This window comes from Abramis brama (assembly GCF_963993115.1).
Source record: "Abramis brama genome assembly, chromosome: 20".
NCBI lineage: Eukaryota > Metazoa > Chordata > Actinopteri > Cypriniformes > Leuciscidae > Abramis > Abramis brama.
Genome location: NC_139982.1, coordinates 25,143,642 through 25,165,169, shown reverse-complemented (window position 1 = coordinate 25,165,169; position 21,528 = coordinate 25,143,642). Strand labels below are relative to the sequence as shown.

Sequence of the window (21,528 nt, the reverse complement as noted above, 5' to 3'; positions counted from 1 at the left end):
TAACAGTTAAGGGGTTTTTCCTTCTCCGTGTTCACAAATTTGATTCCTTTCAATGTAAAAGTCTTCTCTATTGACTGACTCACTCATAAAGACGGTCTTTGCCGCCATCTATTGGCGAAATAATGTATGTAACTTTTGTTGCTGTTTACGGTCAGGGACTATTTTTTCCAGCGGAAGGAAGGCTTTTAGTGATTTTACTTCATAAAAGTTGCATAGATACATGTTTTTCGGCTTTAATAGTTGTATTGTGTGGTAACCGTTTTATAAAAGCAATAAGGTACTCGAGACAAGTGCTGTATCGTGAATAAGTAACGGCTGAAGGGGTTGCAGGCACGACGCGAACGCCCTTCAGCTGTTACTTATTCACGATACAGCACAGCCTCTCGTACCTTATTGCTTACTTATATAATTTATAATTTAATCATTTGTACTTGCACAAAAACATTTAGCAGTTTTGAACAGAGGAACTTTAAGGTGATAGTATCAAACTTGAACAGGTAAATGTATACTAAATACAACAAAAACATCCTATTTACATAATCAAGTCACAATATAGTACAGGGACTTAAATCAATTAATCAAATACTGCAAATAGAATGAAAGAGAGAGGACTGCTTAGAATGAATTGATTCATTTAAATAAATCAACCTTTCCTGTGCTGCAAATGAGAAAAATGACCTTTAGGATGAACCGATTCCCTAGAATGAATCAAACATTCCAACACTATTTGGTGAGAGAGGGGACCATTTAGAGCAAACTGATTCACCAGAATGAATCAAACATTCCAACAGTTTAGGTAAGAGGGAGCACCATCTACAACAAAACGATTCACTAGTATGAATCAAACATTCCAACACATGAAAGAGAGAACCATGTAGAACAAACCAATTCACTTCAATGAATCAATCTTTCATGTGCCACAAATGAGAAAGTAGACCTTTAGGATGAACCGATTCACTAGAATGAATCAAAAGCCGCTTTTCCTCTGTTGAGCCAAACCGTTCTCGTTTCTTAACCATTCCATTCTTTGCCGGTCTGGCCCTGTCGGTACGGATATGGTTTCAAAATTTCCAACAGTATTTTCTAACACAGTTTAGGACAGATCAATTTACTACTAACAAACTACATCGCTAATTGGTAGAATAGTAAATAGTCTTGGAAATGTACTTTGCAACTGCTGATGCAATTCCCTCGTCTGTGAATTTCTAATGGGGTCGAAAAAACCCGCCACAGTTGGCATCCATCAATGTTCCAAATCTGTTTTGTTGTTGTATGGATGTACTAAGATGTAACAAGCATTCAAGCCCTGCGAAAGTCAACACATTCCCAGGACGACCCTGGCAGAAGCTCAGATGGAGTAGCTTGCCCGAGGAGTCCCATAAGCCTCCTCGGTCGGCCTTCTTTTCATTAGGGTCCTGTCTTTGATACTGCAGCGATTATGAAGGCTCTGCCCCTTCATCGCTCTGTTCTATTTCTAGGACAGTGACAGTGGAGGGGAGCCAGATTCTCCAGGGTTCTTCTCATCTATCTTTAACTGCCATACAGTAAATAAATAAAAGGGTCTGAGGGGCTCCTGTTTTGTTTCAGAGCAAAGAAACAGTGGCAGATGGGAACGAGGCCTGTGGGCGATGGAAAACAGTGCCATTTTCTCCTTCTTAAGCCCTGCACATAGAGATAGAAAAGAAGTTGATCTGAATGCAGAATTTTTTCTTGTTTCGTACAAATGTACATCTGGCTTTGAGGAGCTTTTCGCAGTGATGTATAAAACAGGACATGTCTAGTTTAATACATAGATTCTTGGCAGCATGCTATCAATGTTGGCTAGCTGACCGGTACGTCTGGGTAGATAAATCCCTCCTGTTTGCATTCTATTGAATAAAACATGGATTATGTATTTGTTTAGCCACTATGACATGTTCATTGATTTTAAAATATGATATAAAGGCATTTCAATCTTTAATAGGCTGTTAAATATACAGTAGATGGCCATTAAACTGCATTAAGGTGGCTGCCAAAACAATATGAATGCCTTATAAATAAGCAAAACAATTTTATACAAGTATATTATACACACACGCGCACACACACAGTCTATATACATTCACATATGTTTATTTCATATACAGTACAGGCCAAAAATTAAGATTTTTTTTAAATACAGTAAACAACAATATTGTGAAATATTATTACAAGTAACTGTTTTCTATTTTTATATATTTTAAAATGTAATTTATTCCTGTGATGGCAAAGCTGTATTTTTAGCATCATTACTTCAGTGTCACATGATCCTTCAGAAATAATTATAATATGCTGATTTGGTGCTCAGTTATTATTGGTACTCAATTATTAATAATGGTTCTTATTATTGTCAAATGTTGAAAATGTTTTTGTTACTCAATATTTTTGTAGAAACTGAGATACATTTTTTTTTAGGATTCTTTGAATATAATAGAAATAAACAATACACAAATTAGTGGCAATTAACCCTCTGGGGTCTAAGGTGTTTTTGGGGCCCTTGGGATGTTTTGACTGAGTATTCGCTGAGTTATTGTTCATTTTCGGACGCGTTTCAGAATGGACTACACTGACAGAGAGAAGGCAGAACTCGCTTCGTGTTTATTTTTCTTTATTTGGCAAAAAGCACAACACTTTGTTTCTATTGTGAGTATACACAAAAATAATACACATTTAACAGAATCGATTGATGTATGAAACTTGTTTGTAAAATCAAAGTCAAAAGAGTATTTCGGGTCTCAATTCAACTGATAAGGAAAAAAGCGAGCAGATCACGCCGGCGTGATTGCCAACCTCAGAGGGTTAATATTATAATTTTCAATGATCAAATTGAAAATATTCATAAATTAAAACCAAAAGTATTAAATAAACTTTTCAAATAACATACATTCTAAAAAAAATGCAGGGTTGTTTTAACCCACATTTTGTGTCAAATATGGACGAACCGTTGTGTTAAAAAATGTCATCAAAAAAATTAACCCAACGGCTGGGTTTGTCCATATTTGACCCAAATTTGGGTTGAAACAACCCAGCATTTTTTAGTGTGTACGTAAACCCGTGAAATCCTTGTGGTTCTTTATACTTTCATCAGAATAGAGGACTACATGAGCACTCTGAGCAGTGCTGCTCCTCCCTCCTCTGGTTCCATGGCTGAGAGCCAGTCAGGAGTGATATACTTTGTTTCACTGGTGTGTGCTAATCGCCCTTCGGCGCTACACAGGTAATGGTGCACAAAGGAAAGGAAAAACCCCTGTGACAGACGTTTGGGAAGGTGGGTGTGGGGGAAGGGGAAGAGAGTGCACCCAGCACCAGGAAGCTGAACGGAAAGTGTCAGGGTGACAGAGCCCGGGATAGACTGAAGGCGACCGGAGCGGACAGGGTGGAGGTGCTCAGGGCTGAAAGCGGTTGGTTAGTCACAGAGGAGACGGGAGAGAGTCGTGGTGTGAGTGTCAGAGTTTAATACGATGCCTGTCAGGCCCCGCCCCAGCAGTTCACTGACTGACACGTGGATGCCGGTTCTCGGAGTGCAGGTGCCTGCTCTCATGCGGCGGGGGTCATGGGAGGTAGAGGTAGACACCGCGGAAAAATGGACAGTGACAAATGACAGTGCAGTTCAGGCCATCACTGGCAACTCCAATCAACTGTGGAGAGAGTGAGATCCCGATTCTGTAAGCCAGCTAAGCGGCAGGTAGAGATGGCAGTGGATTGAATGTTGTGTGTTATTGATCTTGATTTTTAAGTAGTCCGGCACAATTAGTCCCATGATGCTCTCTTCAAAGCCAGCATGTAAAGTAAAGTAAAAACAAGCCACCACTGATTAAAAATGGAGCAAGTATTGGTACCCAGGTGCAGGCCATAGCATTGCTTTTTGCACCCGAATAGTCCAATGGAGTCAACTAAACCTGTGACAAACCTATGCAAATGTAAATGCTAGTAGTTTTAATTACTAATTATATAGAGTAAAAACTTCAGAATGTCTTTAGTGACCATGTTGTAGAGAAATAGTGCAAAGTGTAAGAGATCATCTGTTTCTGTTTTGGGTGGGTTTTGCACGTTTAGTTCAGTTTCCAGTTTGTTTCCATTGTTTTTCATTGATTGTGTGTAGTTGTCCAATTTCATTGATTAGTTTGCCTGGTTATTTAAGCCCTGTGTTTCTTTCTGTTTATTGTCTGTCCTGGTCAGATATTGTTTGGTTGTTCTGTTCGAGTTGTTCTAGTATTCTGAGTATTTTGTTATTTTTAATTTGTGTCCCATTAAATAATTGTTGCATTTAGATCCTACCTTTTTTTTGTATCACTGCTGCGACCACACGCTGACACAAAGTGTGTGTGTGTATATATATATATATATATATATATATATATATATATATATATATATATTAGTACATTCTTGTTTAACCTTTATTCTAAAGAAAAGCCAAGCACATCACACTCAGTGCTCTGGAAAAATTGAAAACATTGCCTTTGCTTTATAATTTCATAATGCTAATATTGTTATGTTGTCCTGTTTCAAAGTTAAGCATCACCTAAAGCTTCCTGGGCAAAGAATGAGATTGTATTTAGATACAAGGCCACTGCTAAGAGGTAAAAAAAAAAAAGAATTTTATTCCATTCGCCCTTTTGGCAGGGAATCTATCGTTGAAGGACGACAAGCAGTGGATGCTTAATAGAATCATTTGTTCTCTTGTCCTGTTCTTTTTGTTTTAAAAGCCTCTTCTTCCCCTCTTCTTCTTCCGATGTTATATCACCAGATGAATCTCTGCATTCCCTAAAGGGAAGGTGCTGAACTCTGAAATAGCACAGCCAGTTTCTTTACATCAGATAAAAATGGACACAAGTAAAATATGAATGTGGTTCCAAGCCCACCAAGAATCACAAACAAATGGATGAGACCTGTAGTCTTTGTAGTCTCCACTGTGCAACCATAAATCAAGTAGTTTTCATGTGCTTGTGCAAAATGCAAGTAGGTTTATAGTGAAAAAAGGAAGGAAAACAAAGAAAGGAGGGAAGGGGGAAAAAACGCAAAAGCTGATAGAGAGTAAGTTACTAGGAGGGTGGAAGGAAAAAAGAAAGTAGTAAGGAAGGAGGATGGGAGAAAAATGGAAAAATGAAAGGGAGAAGGAAGGAAAAAAGAAAAAGTAGGAAGAGAGTAAGGAAGGAAGGAAGGAAGGAAGGAAGAGAGGAAGGAAGGAAGAGAGGAAGGAAGGAAGGAAGGAAGGAAGGAAGGAAGGAAGGAAGGAAGGAAGGAAGACAAAGAAAGAAGAAACAATAAAGGAAGTAGGAAGCACATTAACAAAAAAAATCGGGAAGGAAAAAAGAAGGAAAGAAATGAACAAAGGAAGGGAAGGATGAAAGAAAGAAAGAAAAAAGGAATGAAAGAAGTAGACAAAAAACATAGGAATATAGAAAAGTTCCAAGTAGGAAGGAAGGAAAAAATAAGGAAGGAAGGAAGGAAGGAAGGAAGGAAGGAAGGAAGGAAGACAAAGAAAGAAGAAACAATAAAGGAAGTAGGAAGCACATTAACAAAAAAATTGGGAAGGAAAAAAGAAGGAAAAAATGAACAAAGGAAGGGAAGGATGAAAGAAAGAAAGAAAAAAAAGAATTGAAAGAAGTAGACAAAAAACATAGGAATACAGAAAAGTTCCAAGTAGGAAGGAAGGAAAAAAGAAAAAGTAGTAAAGTAGGAGGGAGGGAGGAAGGAAGGAAGGAAGGAAGGAAGGAAGGAAGGAAGGAAGGAAGGAAGGAAGGAAGGAAGGAAGGAAGGAAGATATATCAAAATTGGAAGGGGAAGGATGGGAAAGAGAAAAAAATGGTAATGGAAGGGACGGGAAAGATAGAAAAAATGGAAGAGGAAGGAAGGTGAAAAATAAAGTAGGAAGGAAGACACACAGAAAGTAGGGAGACAGAAGCTCAAGAGAGAACCTAGAGAAAGACATTTGTTTGACGGTGCAACAATAAAATGGGTCATTTCCAGCTACAAAGACGGAAACATAAAAAAAAAAAAAAGGAAGGAAGGAAAAAAGAAAGTAGTAAGGAAGGAGGATGGGAGAAAAATGGAAAAATGAAAGGGAGAAGGAAGGAAAAAAGAAAAAGTAGGAAGAGAGTAAGGAAGGAAGGAAGGAAGAGAGGAAGGAAGGAAGAGAGGAAGGAAGGAAGGAAGGAAGGAAGGAAGGAAGGAAGGAAGGAAGGAAGGAAGGAAGGAAGACAAAGAAAGAAGAAACAATAAAGGAAGTAGGAAGCACATTAACAAAAAAAATCGGGAAGGAAAAAAGAAGGAAAGAAATGAACAAAGGAAGGGAAGGATGAAAGAAAGAAAGAAAAAAGGAATGAAAGAAGTAGACAAAAAACATAGGAATATAGAAAAGTTCCAAGTAGGAAGGAAGGAAAAAATAAGGAAGGAAGGAAGGAAGGAAGGAAGGAAGGAAGGAAGGAAGGAAGGAAGGAAGGATGGAAGGAAGGAAGGAAGGAAGGAAGGAAGGAAGGAAGGAAGGAAGGAAGGAAGGAAGACAAAGAAAGAAGAAACAATAAAGGAAGTAGGAAGCACATTAACAAAAAAATTGGGAAGGAAAAAAGAAGGAAAAATGAACAAAGGAAGGGAAGGATGAAAGAAAGAAAGAAAAAAAAGAATTGAAAGAAGTAGACAAAAAACATAGGAATACAGAAAAGTTCCAAGTAGGAAGGAAGGAAAAAAGAAAAAGTAGTAAAGTAGGAGGGAGGGAGGGAGGGAGGGAGGAAGGAAGGAAGGAAGGAAGGAAGGAAGGAAGATATATCAAAATTGGAAGGGGAAGGATGGGAAAGATAGAAAAAAATGGTAAAGGAAGGGAGGGGAAAGATAGAAAAAATGGAAGAGGAAGGAAGGTGAAAAATAAAGTAGGAAGGAAGACACACAGAAAGTAGGGAGACAGAAGCTCAAGAGAGAACCTAGAGAAAGACATTTGTTTGACGGTGCAACAATAAAATGGGTCATTTCCAGCTACAAAGACGGAAACATAAAAAAAAAAAAAAAAAAAATGCTTTATATGGGAAATTTCACAGTAAAGCAAACTCAGCAGACTACACCTGCTGAGGTCAGAATCAAATCACTTCTGTGAAACAGCGAGGCCAGAACTGAGGAAAGCTGAAGAGTGTGTGTGTGTGTGTGTGTGTGTGTGTGTGTGTGTGTGTGTGTGTGTGTGTGTGTGTGTGTGTGTGTGTGTGTGTCGGGTGGCTGTATCCACTGCAGGTTGGCCATCTATAATCGATCACCGATTACCACCCTTGTCAATGAGAACAAATGAGGTCGCACATGGGTCCTCTTTCCTCATCTCCTCTTCATTATGCTGTTCAAAAAGATCGGTAATTATAACCTGAAACCTCAACACAGAAATAAATCAAGCATGCTACGCGTTAGATGTAAAAATCCAGAATGAACAATATCCAACTGGTGTCACACTAGCCTTGCTGGAGTTTAATCAGGGTCCTGCTAGCACACAATCTCTCATTAGATGCACTGGAGCATTATAGATGAGGGAAAGGAAACTAGGAAACAACCTAGGGAGGATTTCTATGGGTTAATCTCTGCAACAACTAACAACTAAAGCTTGAGATGAAGGCACTTGGCTTGCTTTGCATCTCAGTGATGTTAGCATAAATGCTAACATGTTTTAAAAGGGACCAAACAACTGAAGAAACCACTTTGAACTATTTCTCGCCAATGTAACAGAACCCATGATCTATCTATCGATCGATCTATCTATCTATCTATCTATCTATCTATCTATCTATCTATCTATCTATCTATCTATCTATCTATCTATCTATCTATCTATCTATCTATCTATCTATCTATCTATCTATCTATCTATCTATCTATCTATCTATCTATCTATCTATCTATCTATCTATCTCTGTAGCTCTCATTACCATTATTGCTGCACAACAATTAAGCATCTCAAGGATGAACTTCCAAATCATTCATTACAAGAGATAATAAACTATGGCTCATAAATTCATGACTTAGACTCGTAAAAAGAGGTCTTTTGGGGTTAAGTAAATCATTCTTTACTGTGAAGTGGAACGGCATCTGTTTTAAACACACTTTTAATTAACTGGCACACCATGGAAGACTTTGAGGAAAAAACATCACCAAAGAGTAAAAAAAAAAAAAAGACAAAAACAATCAGATATAAGTAAATCAGAGGAAGTGTGATGTGCTATTGATGTTTTCAGATCACTTATTCTTTAATGAGCAATAAGCTCCGAGTCGCTTAAATAGACTGCCACGAGTAACCTGAAGTCGAGCTCCATATCCGCAGAAATGAAGTCTGGGAGGGGAGAACTACTACGGCTGTCTATTTTATTGAACCAGAAGGATGAATGCAGGCACTGGAGCTACAGATCTCTCATACACACACACATACACACACATATATTTTACACACATATTCTCTCTCAGATGTAAGGACTTTAAAGAGAGAAAAAAAAAAGATTTTCCATTTGTGTGAGAGCCCTGCTGTCAGATTTAAGATGGTAATAATGGGATCTCACTGCGAGCCCTCAGAGAAAGTTTAACTCAGATGTAAGATGCAGGCTGGAATAAGAATCAGGAGACGGGGTGCTTTAAACACCCTGCGGTCCTGCTATAGAGATCGAGCTGGTGGAGCCAGGTAGCACTTGCAGATGAACAAAGACTGGACCAAGATCTCTTCAGATATCTCTCTCTTCTGGTCTCCAACAGGAAGCATTTGAGGAGACATAGAAAGTGATGTACCAAAAACATCTAAAAATGGAGACAAAAAGCACTCTCTGCCTGAACAGCTTGATCTACAAGTACTTCAGAGAAATACTAATGTTTTTTAAAGGACTTTTGTGCGTCCCCTGGACCAAATTTCTTTCTCTCACCACAGGAGTAGATTAAGATTATTTACGCCTCAGTTCATATGAACAACTCTCATTCATCGCACTGGATGAGAACCAAAAGAATCATGTAAAGTCTCAATACCAGAGCAAAAACAGCTTTTTCTACAGCTCTCAGCCGAGACAGTCGGACAGAAAGGACTACTGTTTGATTTTGAATAAAGGAATAATAAAATCGCTGAATAGGGTGACAGAAGGCCACATTTTATCCCCAGGCGATTACGGCTCTGAGGTCAGACTTGAGGGCCGAAGTAGAAACAAGGCCAAGAAACGAAGTCTGATACTATAGCAGCATTTAGCAGAATGCAGGAACTGTGCCTTCAAGAAGCTAAAAATTTTAAAAAGTGAAACGCATTTATTCAACAACAACAAAAAAAATCATAATGTGTGTAATGTTAATTTGTGTGTGTATATAAATACAAATATAAATACAGTATAATTATAAATATAAAATGCTATGTGACACTGTTTTCAGGCTGTTTTATTGACTATCTTTCCGCGCCGCGGTTGAAACACTGATTGTTGAGCGATTGCACGAGATACGTTTAAGCAAGTTGTACTGTATCTTTCAACATGCCTTCAGATGTTCATTGATGTTTATTCTGTAACTAGCATTTAAGAGGAAGAGATGACAGTGTTCACTCGCGCTCTTTAGATGGGGCGTCTATACAGCGATCTGTCATGCCACGTCAAAGAGCGTCAAAACAGCATTTATTGTCTGAATTTTGTGATGAAATGGACAGAATTTGAGAGATGAGACTGTTTCTTATCGAAAGTAACAAAAAACAGAGCTTATTGCGATTATTGGTGCTAAAAGTGGTTAATGGGCTACAACTCTGTATTTGTCAGTAAGACATGACTACTTAACGGAAAGACACATACCAAAAATTCTTGAATGTGTGTATGTGTATTGAAAACACATACAACCTGTATACTTGTATATGTTTTCATACGATAAAAAAAATACATATAAAAACACATAATGTCTATCAGCACAATAGCACTCGCTGTAATGTTTGTTACACAACAATTAAGCAACTTAAGGATATAAAAAGTGCTAAATGCAAACTATCCAGCTAATATTCACAAGTTCCCAATAATAAGCCATAGCTCATGAATTTACCCAATAAATTCTTGTAAAAGAGGCCTTTTACTAGAGTATATGGATGTTCTTTCTTTCATACATTCTTTCTAGAGTCTGAATAACGGGGTACAAGCAAACCAAAGCACAACAATCATCTTTCTGTAATTTGCTGGAGACCCAAACAGCCGGAACAAGTCGGATCGAGCCGGAACAGGCTGCCGGACTTCTTCCAGCGCCATCCAGAGCTCTCCTCCCTCCTCCATTCTCTTGCTTAATTCCACATCCGTTTAAGTTATCGGCTTAATCTCCAATTAATTAGCTTAGTTAAAAAAGGATTGAGAGTTCTCGCTTTCTGTCAACAAGAGTGGGGGGTAACAGACGGAAGAGGGTTCGAGGGTATAAAGGGATTGGTGGAGAGAAGAGACAAGGGTAGCGGTTGTAAAACACTGTAGAAAGAGAGGAGGGGGGAAAAAAAGAATGTCCCCGTGGGAACCAAAGTGCAACGGAGAAAGTCAATGAACGTGGCATTGTGCCAAGGCAAGAGTCAGCCAACACGCACACATTCATTTAGAGCTCTGTCTGTGCCGTAGCAGGGACTTATGGGTACCCTGACACCGTTACCACCAGACAGAGCCAATGATTAGATTCCAGTTGATGTTGAATGAAAAATATAACATGGCAAGAGGCTCCAGGGACTGAAAGCATCACATTAATTATCCCTTTGATACATGAGCATTTTGTTGGTTGTATTGTAATTGGTGTTGCATGGTTCCACACGAGCCTACATGTCACATGCAATGTTCATTGCGAAGCCATTATATGACGTCTGGATGACTCATATTTACAATGACTGAGGTGTCAAGGGGGAAAATGTGAAATTTCTGGTTTTTATGTCAGAGCTGGGATACAAAACAGGGTTGTTTCCCACTACTCTGGCTAAAAAAGTAGCCAAAATGCATCATGGGTTGCCAAACCGATCACGCTTTGGAGGATTCTGAGAGGAGAGAGGAAAACAACAACACTGCCAAACCCATTGGAGAATCAGGAAAGCATGACTGAGCCTAGCATCCCGCCATCCCAGCACGTAACCAAGGCGATGGCTAACTACGGCGTCCTCTAACTGCTCGCCAGCAAGGCATAGGCTTTGGAACTCGGACAAACCCAAGGGTCCATCCAGCACAGTGACATATGAATCCTATTTAGGGACTAAAAGCGTGGCTGAAACTCCATCAGGCTCATTATTTCTTGAAATCGGTAAACACGACAGCCATTGTGGCTCAGTTTAACGAACAACTAAAAATGTATATACACGTTCGAACTCCCACAAATAAACATTTGCAAAATACAATCTGATATTGCCTAGCTGAACACGCTTAAAATGTAAAATATCCAGAGACGCTCAACTCAACAGTTTGAGTCAGAACAAACTGCTAAAATAGAAAGCATAATAATTAGCATATCATTTTTCTTCTTCATACAAACCACGGGTGTTGGTACAAAAAAAATAGTCAGTTGATGCCACACTTATTCACTAATAAAGCAACATGCCAGGTTTCCCGCTGAATAGTTTACACTGGCTTACCTTTCATGCCAAACTTTGAACGTCTGCCATATTTGTTGATTAGCACAAACATAACGACTAGGAGAACGCAGGCAAAGCCAGCCAAGCCAACCGCAATCGACACCTAGAGAAGCAGGAGACACAACATTTAATTTATTTGAAGAACCAAAATATGAAATGAGAGCAAGATTTCAGCACAGTCAAGTTAGCGCTTAGCTTAGCTTTAGCAGGTTTAAAGTGAAACAGGATCATTTTTAGAACATAAAACTAGCATACAGCTCACTGCACAGTATAAACTGTTTACTACCTACTAATTAAAATAAAATTGTGTAATACTACTCAATATGGAAAGATAAAACTAACATTAGCATGCTACATTGTTGTCACGTGTTAACGCTGCATGTTAAATTCACACAGTATATTTTGACTTTGTAATTAAAGTGTGTAATGTAATGGTTAGCATTTACTAAGTGTGTGCGCACGCATTTGTGTGTGAAAACGGTGTATGAATTTTTTCATGAACAAATCCTGACAACTTTCAATCTAAATTTATGAAAAAAATGTAGGAACAACAAACAACATGTGTACAAAAATCACATATTCTGGGTGGCCTTATAATCATGTGAAGATGAAATTATAAAGGAAAACCCTTATATGGAGACAGGTTGTGCGTGATTTATGCAAATTACTAACCTTGGGCACAAGGTTGCTCATTTATTAGAATACTCCAAATTAGATTAGAACGAGGTTAAGAACAAATTTTTCATGATAAGTTCTCCTGTCCGTACCAATACTAAATACACACACTTATTAGTGAATGAGACACATTGAGTCTGGTAAGAGATAGATATTAAGTTGTTTCCGGCTCATTAATCACACCGGAATGAAAGGTCAAGTCAAGCGCAATGCATTGTGGTAAACAGTATGCTCAGTTGCACATTTTGGCAAAGATAGCAGGTCATCTGGGTATTCTACATGTACGCACAGCTGTTTACATTCTACACACTGCAGAAATAGTACTATTAGCATGCTTGATTCTCAAAACATGTGTCAATATAATTTAACCCTGCCTATACGTATGTTTTAAAAGCTTTTTACGAGAAAACTACAATCCAGGAATGGCATAACTAGCAACCTAAAACATGTCACATAAATATTTCTGTCTAATCTCGCACAGGGGGAAAAATAGCAATTTTACAGCAAATCTATGAAGCGTGTCTTGACTTGTTTATATGATTTATTTTGATGTTGATGTTGTAATCATGAGAGGTTTATATAATTGGAGTCATAAATTGCATATGTCAGCAGTAGCTTTGATAAATTCCATGAAAAGGGAAGAGCAAAGCGTATAAAAGAAAAAAATTATGATAATAATAATTCATGTTAGGTATTCTAGGAGAGTGATAGCGGTTAACTTACAGCCAAGATACACTTCCTTTTGGGAAATACAAAGCGTACAACTTAATATAATGTCTAAATGCTCCAGATAAACACAAAATATAGACAATAAACAATAAATCAAAGCAGTCAAAGTGCTGGAATAAAGCTATTTGAAGCAAAAAGCTTTCCCCTGTAATTAGGAAATCCAAACAATCGAGGACCAAGCTTATTCTTTGTGCCGTCGGCCAAGTCCCTATTGAAATCTTCAGATGAGAAAATAATCTCTATTCAGTCAATTACAGAACGAAAGTACTTTTTAAAAGAAGCTGTAAAACACGCAAGCCACAAGGGAACCTGAAGATACGATGTACAATGTGAGAAGGAAAATGAACGAAAATGGGGTTTGTTTTCAACCTTTACCATGTGTTCTTGGGAAACCTCATTATACTTCATATAGATGCTTTCGATCTCAGGAGAGAAAACAACACTCACGCCAAACGTGTCCTCTTCAGGCCGATGTGTCATGGTGGGAATAGCGGTCGGAGTAGGACTCACTAGGAAACAAACAAGAGCTTAGTAGTGTTCAGAGAAAACATTTCTGAAACTTCTGGAAAATAAAAAGACCACATAGACATGCAGGACAGTAACCCCAACAGATATTTTGGGGTAATTGACATAAACATGTCCACTTGTTCAAATTTTGTTCAATTATGTTAATTGTACGTTAAAATGTATATAGGTGTAAAATATATCTTTTTTCACCATCCCAACTGACATTTGACAACAGATAAAGTGTCAAAATGCTCTTTATCTTTATTTTTTAACAGTATCTGTATATGCATTATATAATTTACAAAATTGAATTTACCAAAATACATTTTGGAGCCATGTACTGTATCTTTCCATGAAATTAGCATTGTTTTAATTTCCCCTCCATTTTATGTCATTTTTAAATTGATTTCCAGACATTATATTACTAGCTTGATTGGTAACATAACTTAAATGGTTTTGTCAATGCAGCCTTTAGAAGGTGATGGATGCATTATATGTTCACTCTGAGTAACTATTTTACATGTGCATTCAAATCATTTCGGAAAGATTGCATTTACGAATTGAACGCTATTGAAGTTACAAAACACAAAGTCACTCCAAAGGGAGTTATTCTCCATATCAGTAAGCAGTTTCTGAACTCCCTGAAACACGCCCTGATGGTCCATCCAACCAATCAGAGCACACTGCGCTTTTCAGAAGGAGGGGCTTCATAGAGAACAAAACAGGGGTGTGTTTCCCAAAAGCATCGTTAGCCAACTATGGTTGAAAGTTCCGTCGTTATCAAAATAGTTCAACGAGTCTGTATTTCCCGGTGTTTTCCCAACATCGCAAAGTAGTGTGGTTGAAACTACCACTCTTGACCTGTGGTTAGAAGCATAGTTTCTTGTCATGACATGTGGAATGAATAAATCCTTATCTTGACCAAAATAAGCAAGCTGACACTTTCATTTAAGTATTTTTGTCCTGGTTTCTCAGACAGGGCTTAGATTAAGCCAGGATTTGGCTTATCAATCAGGACATTTAAGTAGCTTTTATAAATTACAACTTCCCAACTCGTAAATACAAACTTCCCAGGAGGACTTGAACACACCATAAGACAGGGGTGTCAAATCCTGCACATGGATGACCAATGTCCTGCAGAGTTTAGCTGCGTTTAACACCTGTCTGGAAGATTGTAGTGTTTGAAGACCTTGATTTTCTGGTTCAGGCATGTTTAATTAGGGCTGCAGCTAGACTCTCCTGCAAGGTGGCCCTCCAGGAACAGGAATAGACAACCCTGGGTTTAACTGTTAGGCATTATTCACTAAACATGTCTTGGGGCAAATACTGTTTTATTAGACCCGTTTTTTCGCAAGGATATTGCCATTTCGACAGGGAGTCTGCTCCTAGATTAATCTGCCACTATTATTCATGTAGTATTGAACAAAAGCCTTAGTATTGTTTTTTTACCTCGAAAGAGGACCCATGTGGAAAACCTGATATTCTACACTACAGGCATCTTCATTCCAACTTCATTCAGAGCTCTGACAGTAACAATCTGTCATTCGCAGAGTTTCCATGCATCAACTTTATTAAATATGGTAAATTAGGGTGGTATCAGAGTATGAAATGTTCTTGTGAAGGTAAGCGACTGTCCTCTGGACACTGTCCTTGATCCACATTAAATACATTTCTTGTGGAAAAGGATCTGATTTTTCCCACATACTGACAGATATCGGTCACTTTAAGCCAAAAATACAAAACAGGTCTAATAACAGCATGCCCAACTATGGCGGCCAGCCATTTGAAAATAAGGCCAAGGTAATTGTTTGGAGGATATTTGTTTGTTCAGTGCACAAACTAAATTGCTTCTTTCTAAATCATCATTTGTTTTGTGATAAACAAAACTAATGAATAAGTTACAAAAATTCATGCAGCATCCAATTAAAGGGAGAAACTCACCATAATCGGGGTAGTCTACAGAGAAAAGGAGAAGAAAAAAAAAAACACACATATATAATTACCAAATATGAATATGTTGAGATCAGCTCTAAGGACTCATGTAAACACATTTTAAAATGATCAGCATGCACCCTTCAGTGCATTTCTTGTGCAATTATGGTAATGTTCAAATTAGTCTTTTAGAATATAATATGGGACAATAATTACAATATTTATCATATATATAATATTACATTAATGTGGAATCATGCATGAGGTCGTCATATAATCTGCATAAAAAAAATAAAATAATAATAATTATATATATATATATATATATATATATATATATATATATATATATATATATATATATATACACACACACACACACACACACACACACACACACACACACACACACACACACACACACACACACACACACACACACAGACAGACAGATAGAACCTAACTCTACATATACATAACTATTTAAGCACAGACTGAACCTAGGTTTCCAGAATACACTCTTATGCCTGCTATAGCATCACACCAAGAAATGTACACTTTTCAAGTGAGGGTCTGTATCTATATTTATCTATAATCCTGGTTGATTCTCACCTCAGGTGTTAATAAGTTCAGGCGGGGCCTTTGAACTATGGCGCGTACTCCGTGCCAAAATCAAACATCCGAACGACCGAACGACCGATCGAACGTCTATCCGAACGTCTATCCGAACGTCTTGAACTTTCAAACGGGTGACCCACGTGACGACCTGACGTGACGTCAGCGTCTTGAAATTTGCAGCTTTTTAACCATACAAGTATACAAGCTGATGTGTAAAGACTATAAATGGACATGATAGTCACTAAATATGCCTACAGATGTTATACCTAAAATAATACTCAACCATGTCCTGCACTTCCCTGAATAAGCCTATTGTAGACTATTCTAAGTGATGAACAAGTTACCACCTGTAGGCTATATCATGACTTTCTGTTTATTTCATGACTCTAATGTTTCAAACACCAGACTCACCTATTGTAACTGTATAGGCTACAGTGGTAGGCTTTTAATTAATGTTGTTGTATTTTTCCTTCTTTTTTTTTTATCTGTCAAACTGATTAATTGTATATTGACTGATATGTTGTTTTACAAGTAAGAGTTAAAAGTTATAAGATAAAGGGTTTTAATTTCAAAGTCTTCAATGCCATGGACCATGTTGTCATTAGTTGCCCATTGACTTTTCATGGTAGTAACACATTGAGAAAGACGCAGTTAAGATTATCCAATATAATCTATTGCCTAGGCTACTTTGTTCATTTTTACCATGATTTCATCTTCATTCTGAAATTTACTTTGCTGACTCCGCTGACTCTTGGGCTACAAGACAGTGAGTTCCTCTAACATAAGAAGATATGATGTTTTTTTTTTTTTTACTCTGATGAACTCTGATATATAAATTCTGTCATAGAGAGAGGTCATGTAAACACTGTTTCTAACATGCATTTTCACTGTCTCTCGTGTTCTCATCTTGTAAACATATTATTGAATAAAGTGCTAAAAGGGCATAAAGTGGTTTGCAGCATGGCATTATAATCGTCCCAAATCTTTGTTAATAGGCCTACATAAAGATTTCTGCAAGATTGCATTAACATTAAAGAGTGCTAATAATAGACATACATATACATATATGTCAGGGTTTTGAGATACGAACCCAAGCACAGACAGAATTAGGTGAAACAGTTTATTGTAGTGTTGAAAACAAGGAAAGCAAAACCCACGAGGGGGCAAAACAGGCAGGGCAAACAAAGAGAAACAAAAGCAAAAATACTTTTCTAACAAATGTAACAAGTAGAAAAAACTGTCATATTAAGAACCTTTTTTGTTGATAGTTAAAGGGATACTTCAGGATTTAGCATTAAGCTTTGTATTATTAGAAAACCTGTAGGATTTTCAAATTACCATGCTTTCCACCCTCATGTCCCCATGAGACGAGACTCCTTGAGGGTATCATAAAGTAACGTAGACATGTAGGCCAGCTTTGTATTTAAAATGTCAATTTGTCTGATATAAATGGTCAGCATATTTTATGTAGCCTACTATATACAATTCATTTCCTATTATTTTTATATTTAGGTAAAGCAGATGGGATACTGATTGCAGTTTTTGCTGCATTTGAATAGCCTACGCTACAGCGTATTTCTATACAATAAGACACATTCCGAAATTAGATCTATTCCCGATTTAATGGAAGATGGAGAAAATTATGTAGAATATCGTGCTTTTCCAAAATAATCGTTTAAGCATGTCAGGTTTGTCAATAATATTTAGCCTCTGCTATATTTAACTTTAATAATACACCGTACATAACTTTTTAAATCAGCCATTGATGCAGTAATCAAATGCGGACTAGTTAGAGGATACAACCAAAGAATAAGAAGTTTAAAAAAACGTGTTACAACGCGTCTTCACATGTAAACAACACGTTGGGAAGACGATCAGTTACTCGCACTTCCGACCGGTCGCCATACGAACGCGTTAACAACACGTAAGCACATGTAGGAACGTGTTACTATGATTTTATTTAAATGATCATTACTTCATTGTTTATATGTGGCAGACATGAAAATCAACGAACCTTAATTACAAAGTAAAGTAAATTCAGCTGATCTTGTCTAAATGTAATATTAGAACTATTATATGTTTTTAATACACCTTTCCACTTTAACATTTATGATGTTTATTTGTGACAGATTATGATAATTTAGTAATTTTATTAAGATTGAGTAAGTGTTGAGATCTCTAAGTTCTTGAAACAAAAAATGCTTGATTATATTTACTTTTTATTACTTTATTTGTTTGATATTATGTATAAAAAAAAAAATGCATGTTTTTAATCTATACAGTTTTCCTGAATTGCTAAAATACATTTCTTGGAACCATCACCCACTTTCTCAAAACCTTAAACACAAAACCAAATCTTCAAACTACATTCAGAGAACATCTGAAGCTTGTCAAAATAAAGAAATTTACTCAAAACCATTTTATCTGTGCTCAAAATCAAACAATGCTTTCAGATCATACACACAGCTCAATATCATAAACACTACAGAGCATTCATTAGATCATTCAGTCCAAATATATAAATCTAATATGAAAACCTTCTGGATCAAAAAGTAAAAAATAAAATAATAGACTACATTTATTTTGAGTTTTTTTTATGGACTGTGGGAACATTGTACATTGGGCAATAAAATTAACAATAAAAACTAGTTAAAATGATTATACTGGTCAAGACTATTGAAATCTGTAGCCTATATAGGCAGTATTTCTGCTCTTTGAAAGTAAAACATAGCCCCACAAGCACAGGATTCAGGAAAGTTGTTTTTGGGGTACAATATTTTTATGTATTGCCTATCATGTCCATTTATAGTCTTTACACATCAGCTTGTATACTTGTATGGTTAAAAAGCTGCAAATTTCAAGACGCTGACGTCACGTCAGGTCGTCACGTGGGTCACCCGTTTGAAAGTTCAAGACGTTCGGATAGATGTTCGATCGGTCGGTCGGTCGTTCGGAAGTTTGATTTTGGCACGGAGTACGCGCCATATTGAACGACATCCAATCGATTCTGTTTCTCAACACGGTGTCTGCAACCTAACAGCTCAAATCACAGAAACCCTCCTCATGTGCTCTTTAGAGGCTCATTGTGCACATGCGGAAGATGAGCGTTTAAAGTAAGATTTGCTGGTACACTAAGCGTTATATGTTGTTTCCTTTTGCATTACTTTTTCCCACTCTTATGAGAAAAAGAGATCTTTATATGTATTTGACAGTTAATTAATTAAATTGAAAATGTGTATATTACTCATTGGGGGAAAGAAACATGTAACTATTGATTTCAGGCTGACATAGACCCGAAATGTGCGATTTAATTGAGTATAAGTCAGTCACGTACCATCAAAAGGTGGTTGGAGGAAGTGCGCGTACACAGTTTTGACAGCCACGCCCAGGAAGTTGCTGGCCTCCAGCGTGTAATTGCCATTGTTGTGGTGTGTTGGGTTTTTGAACATGAGGCATCCCTCCAGGCTGTCCTGATAGTCCACCACATCTGGACGAACGTAATCGTTGGTCTTGATCTCCTCGCCCTTATAGTACCACCTGAGGGTGGGCAGGGGGTGCGCACGAACCGTGAACATCATGCATGTGTCGTGCAATTTCTGCGGCTCCTCAAACTTAATGATGACGGGAGGGACTGCAGGAGAAAAACAAATGACTTTTTATACAGAAAGGATTAACTACCTTGTGCTACCATCCAACATAAATCCATAGACCAATGAGCACGGATAACCATAAACCACGTTTATGCATGAGTGGGACTTAGGCTGCTGTGGCACAGGTGGTCCGTATACGGATGTTTGTTTGATCCGCTATCCTGCCTCTTGGACAGAAGATCCCAAGTTAACTGCCTGGCTGGCCATCAAGCATGTGTGCGAACGGACATTTCCTGGAATGGAGGCGCAGAGCCAAAGGTGGGAAACAACTGCAGTTTCCACTATCTTCTCCACCCACCATGTGTTAGTTAGACGGTAGCTGTCAACAATTATGATGCTGTAAATATGTCAAACGTCCATAGTAAACATTCATCAGGGATCAAATCAGTGGTTAATTCACTCAAATGTTTCTATTCACATGAATACAGCTATTCATGTATTTATTCTAGAAAAGTTATTACAAGTTATTAATAAGTATATAAAATATAAATATAATACAGTATAGTTCAAATGTTTGAGGTATGCATGATTTATTTATTTATTTTCTAAGAAATTAATACTGATATTAAGTAAGGATGCATTCAAGTGATCAAATGTGACGGTAAATACATTTATTCCTAATTCAAGTAAATGTTGTTTTTAACTTTCTATTCATCAAAGAATATTGAAATAAAAGTATCACGGGTTCCACAAAAAATATTCAGCAGCACGAAAACAATATGAAATCTTTTGCGTTCACTCGCAAAGAGCACAAAGGTTTTCTCTGGGAACACAAAGGTTTTGCGATTGAACGCAGAAGCATCGTCTTATTTTCTCTCCCGTTTCTTTTCCACACACCATGTCCCTTTAGCGGCTCCGTAGTTTTCAACATTGATAATAAGAAATTTTTTTTAAATCAAATCCATGCATCCTTGGTGAGAATAAGAGACTTCTCCCAAAAAAAGTTAAAAATCTTACAAACCCCAAAGTTTTGAACGGTTTTGTACATATAAAAGTTTTAATCAATTAACATCCCTTAATTTCAGTGACTTTTCTCCAGTCTCAAGGCTGGAGACAAATAGAGAGAGAGAGAGAGAGAGAGAGAGAGAGAGAGAGAGAGAGAGAGAGAGAGAGAGAGAGAGAGAGAGAGAGAGAGAGAGAGACTTACTCTTATTTCCACAGAATTTGCCGCTCTAAGCAAATCTCATGCGGTCAATAGATATTGAGTGTGGGAAGAATCATCTTACATTGTTGTTGGCCAACACCGTTCAGAATAAATGTAAATACATATTCAACACAACGACCTCACATTACGTTGTAACTGTAGCTGTGTTCATATAAGGAAGTCTATAATTGCCTTACTTCAATCCAAGTGGCGAAAACAACTGTTGTTTGATGGTGTGATGTTGCATACTGTGATTTTTTATTTTTCAATTTATTTTAATTAATGACAATGGTGGAATTAATATTTACTTTATTTTCTGATTGTGACAATTTATGTCGTTATCTCAAATAGTTTTAACTATGCAAAACAGACAAGCACATTCAAAATGGTCTTTATTAAGTATACTAGCATATAAGGTAGTACACTTCTAGTCAGTTCTGGAGTATTTTTTTTTTTTCATGAATTAGTTTCATTTAATTAGATCAACTGAAGTTGTATGGATGTCAAAATGTGATGGGTAGAGTCTTTACATATGGATACTTATTTGAGGCAGATTATGTCTTTGTTCTTGGCTTTTTCTTTGTCTTTTTTGTTATTGTTTCTCAGGGGTAGGATTTATATGTTTGATTAGAGGCATAGTTTCTTTTTGCCAATTTTCATGAGTTGCTTATTGCCTCAGGATTGTTGTTTCTTTC

At 37.3% G+C, this 21,528-nt stretch overlaps 1 protein-coding gene across 2 annotated transcripts in view; it reads right to left on the bottom strand.

Moving 5' to 3' along the window:
* Window positions 1–21,528, bottom strand: part of ntrk3a (neurotrophic tyrosine kinase, receptor, type 3a) — a gene marked incomplete at its 5' end in the record, with an annotated part of 210,137 nt that overhangs the window by 87,508 nt on the left and 101,101 nt on the right. For both annotated transcript variants that reach the window (XR_014603703.1, XM_084094591.1), the window contains 4 exons: window positions 11,579–11,681; window positions 13,430–13,491; window positions 15,431–15,445; window positions 19,374–19,670. Coding sequence is in view for 1 of the 2 variants with exons in the window: in XM_084094591.1 (XP_083950717.1) it covers window positions 11,579–11,681; window positions 13,430–13,491; window positions 15,431–15,445; window positions 19,374–19,670 (477 nt within the window). The remainder of the gene's footprint in view (window positions 1–11,578; window positions 11,682–13,429; window positions 13,492–15,430; window positions 15,446–19,373; window positions 19,671–21,528) is intronic.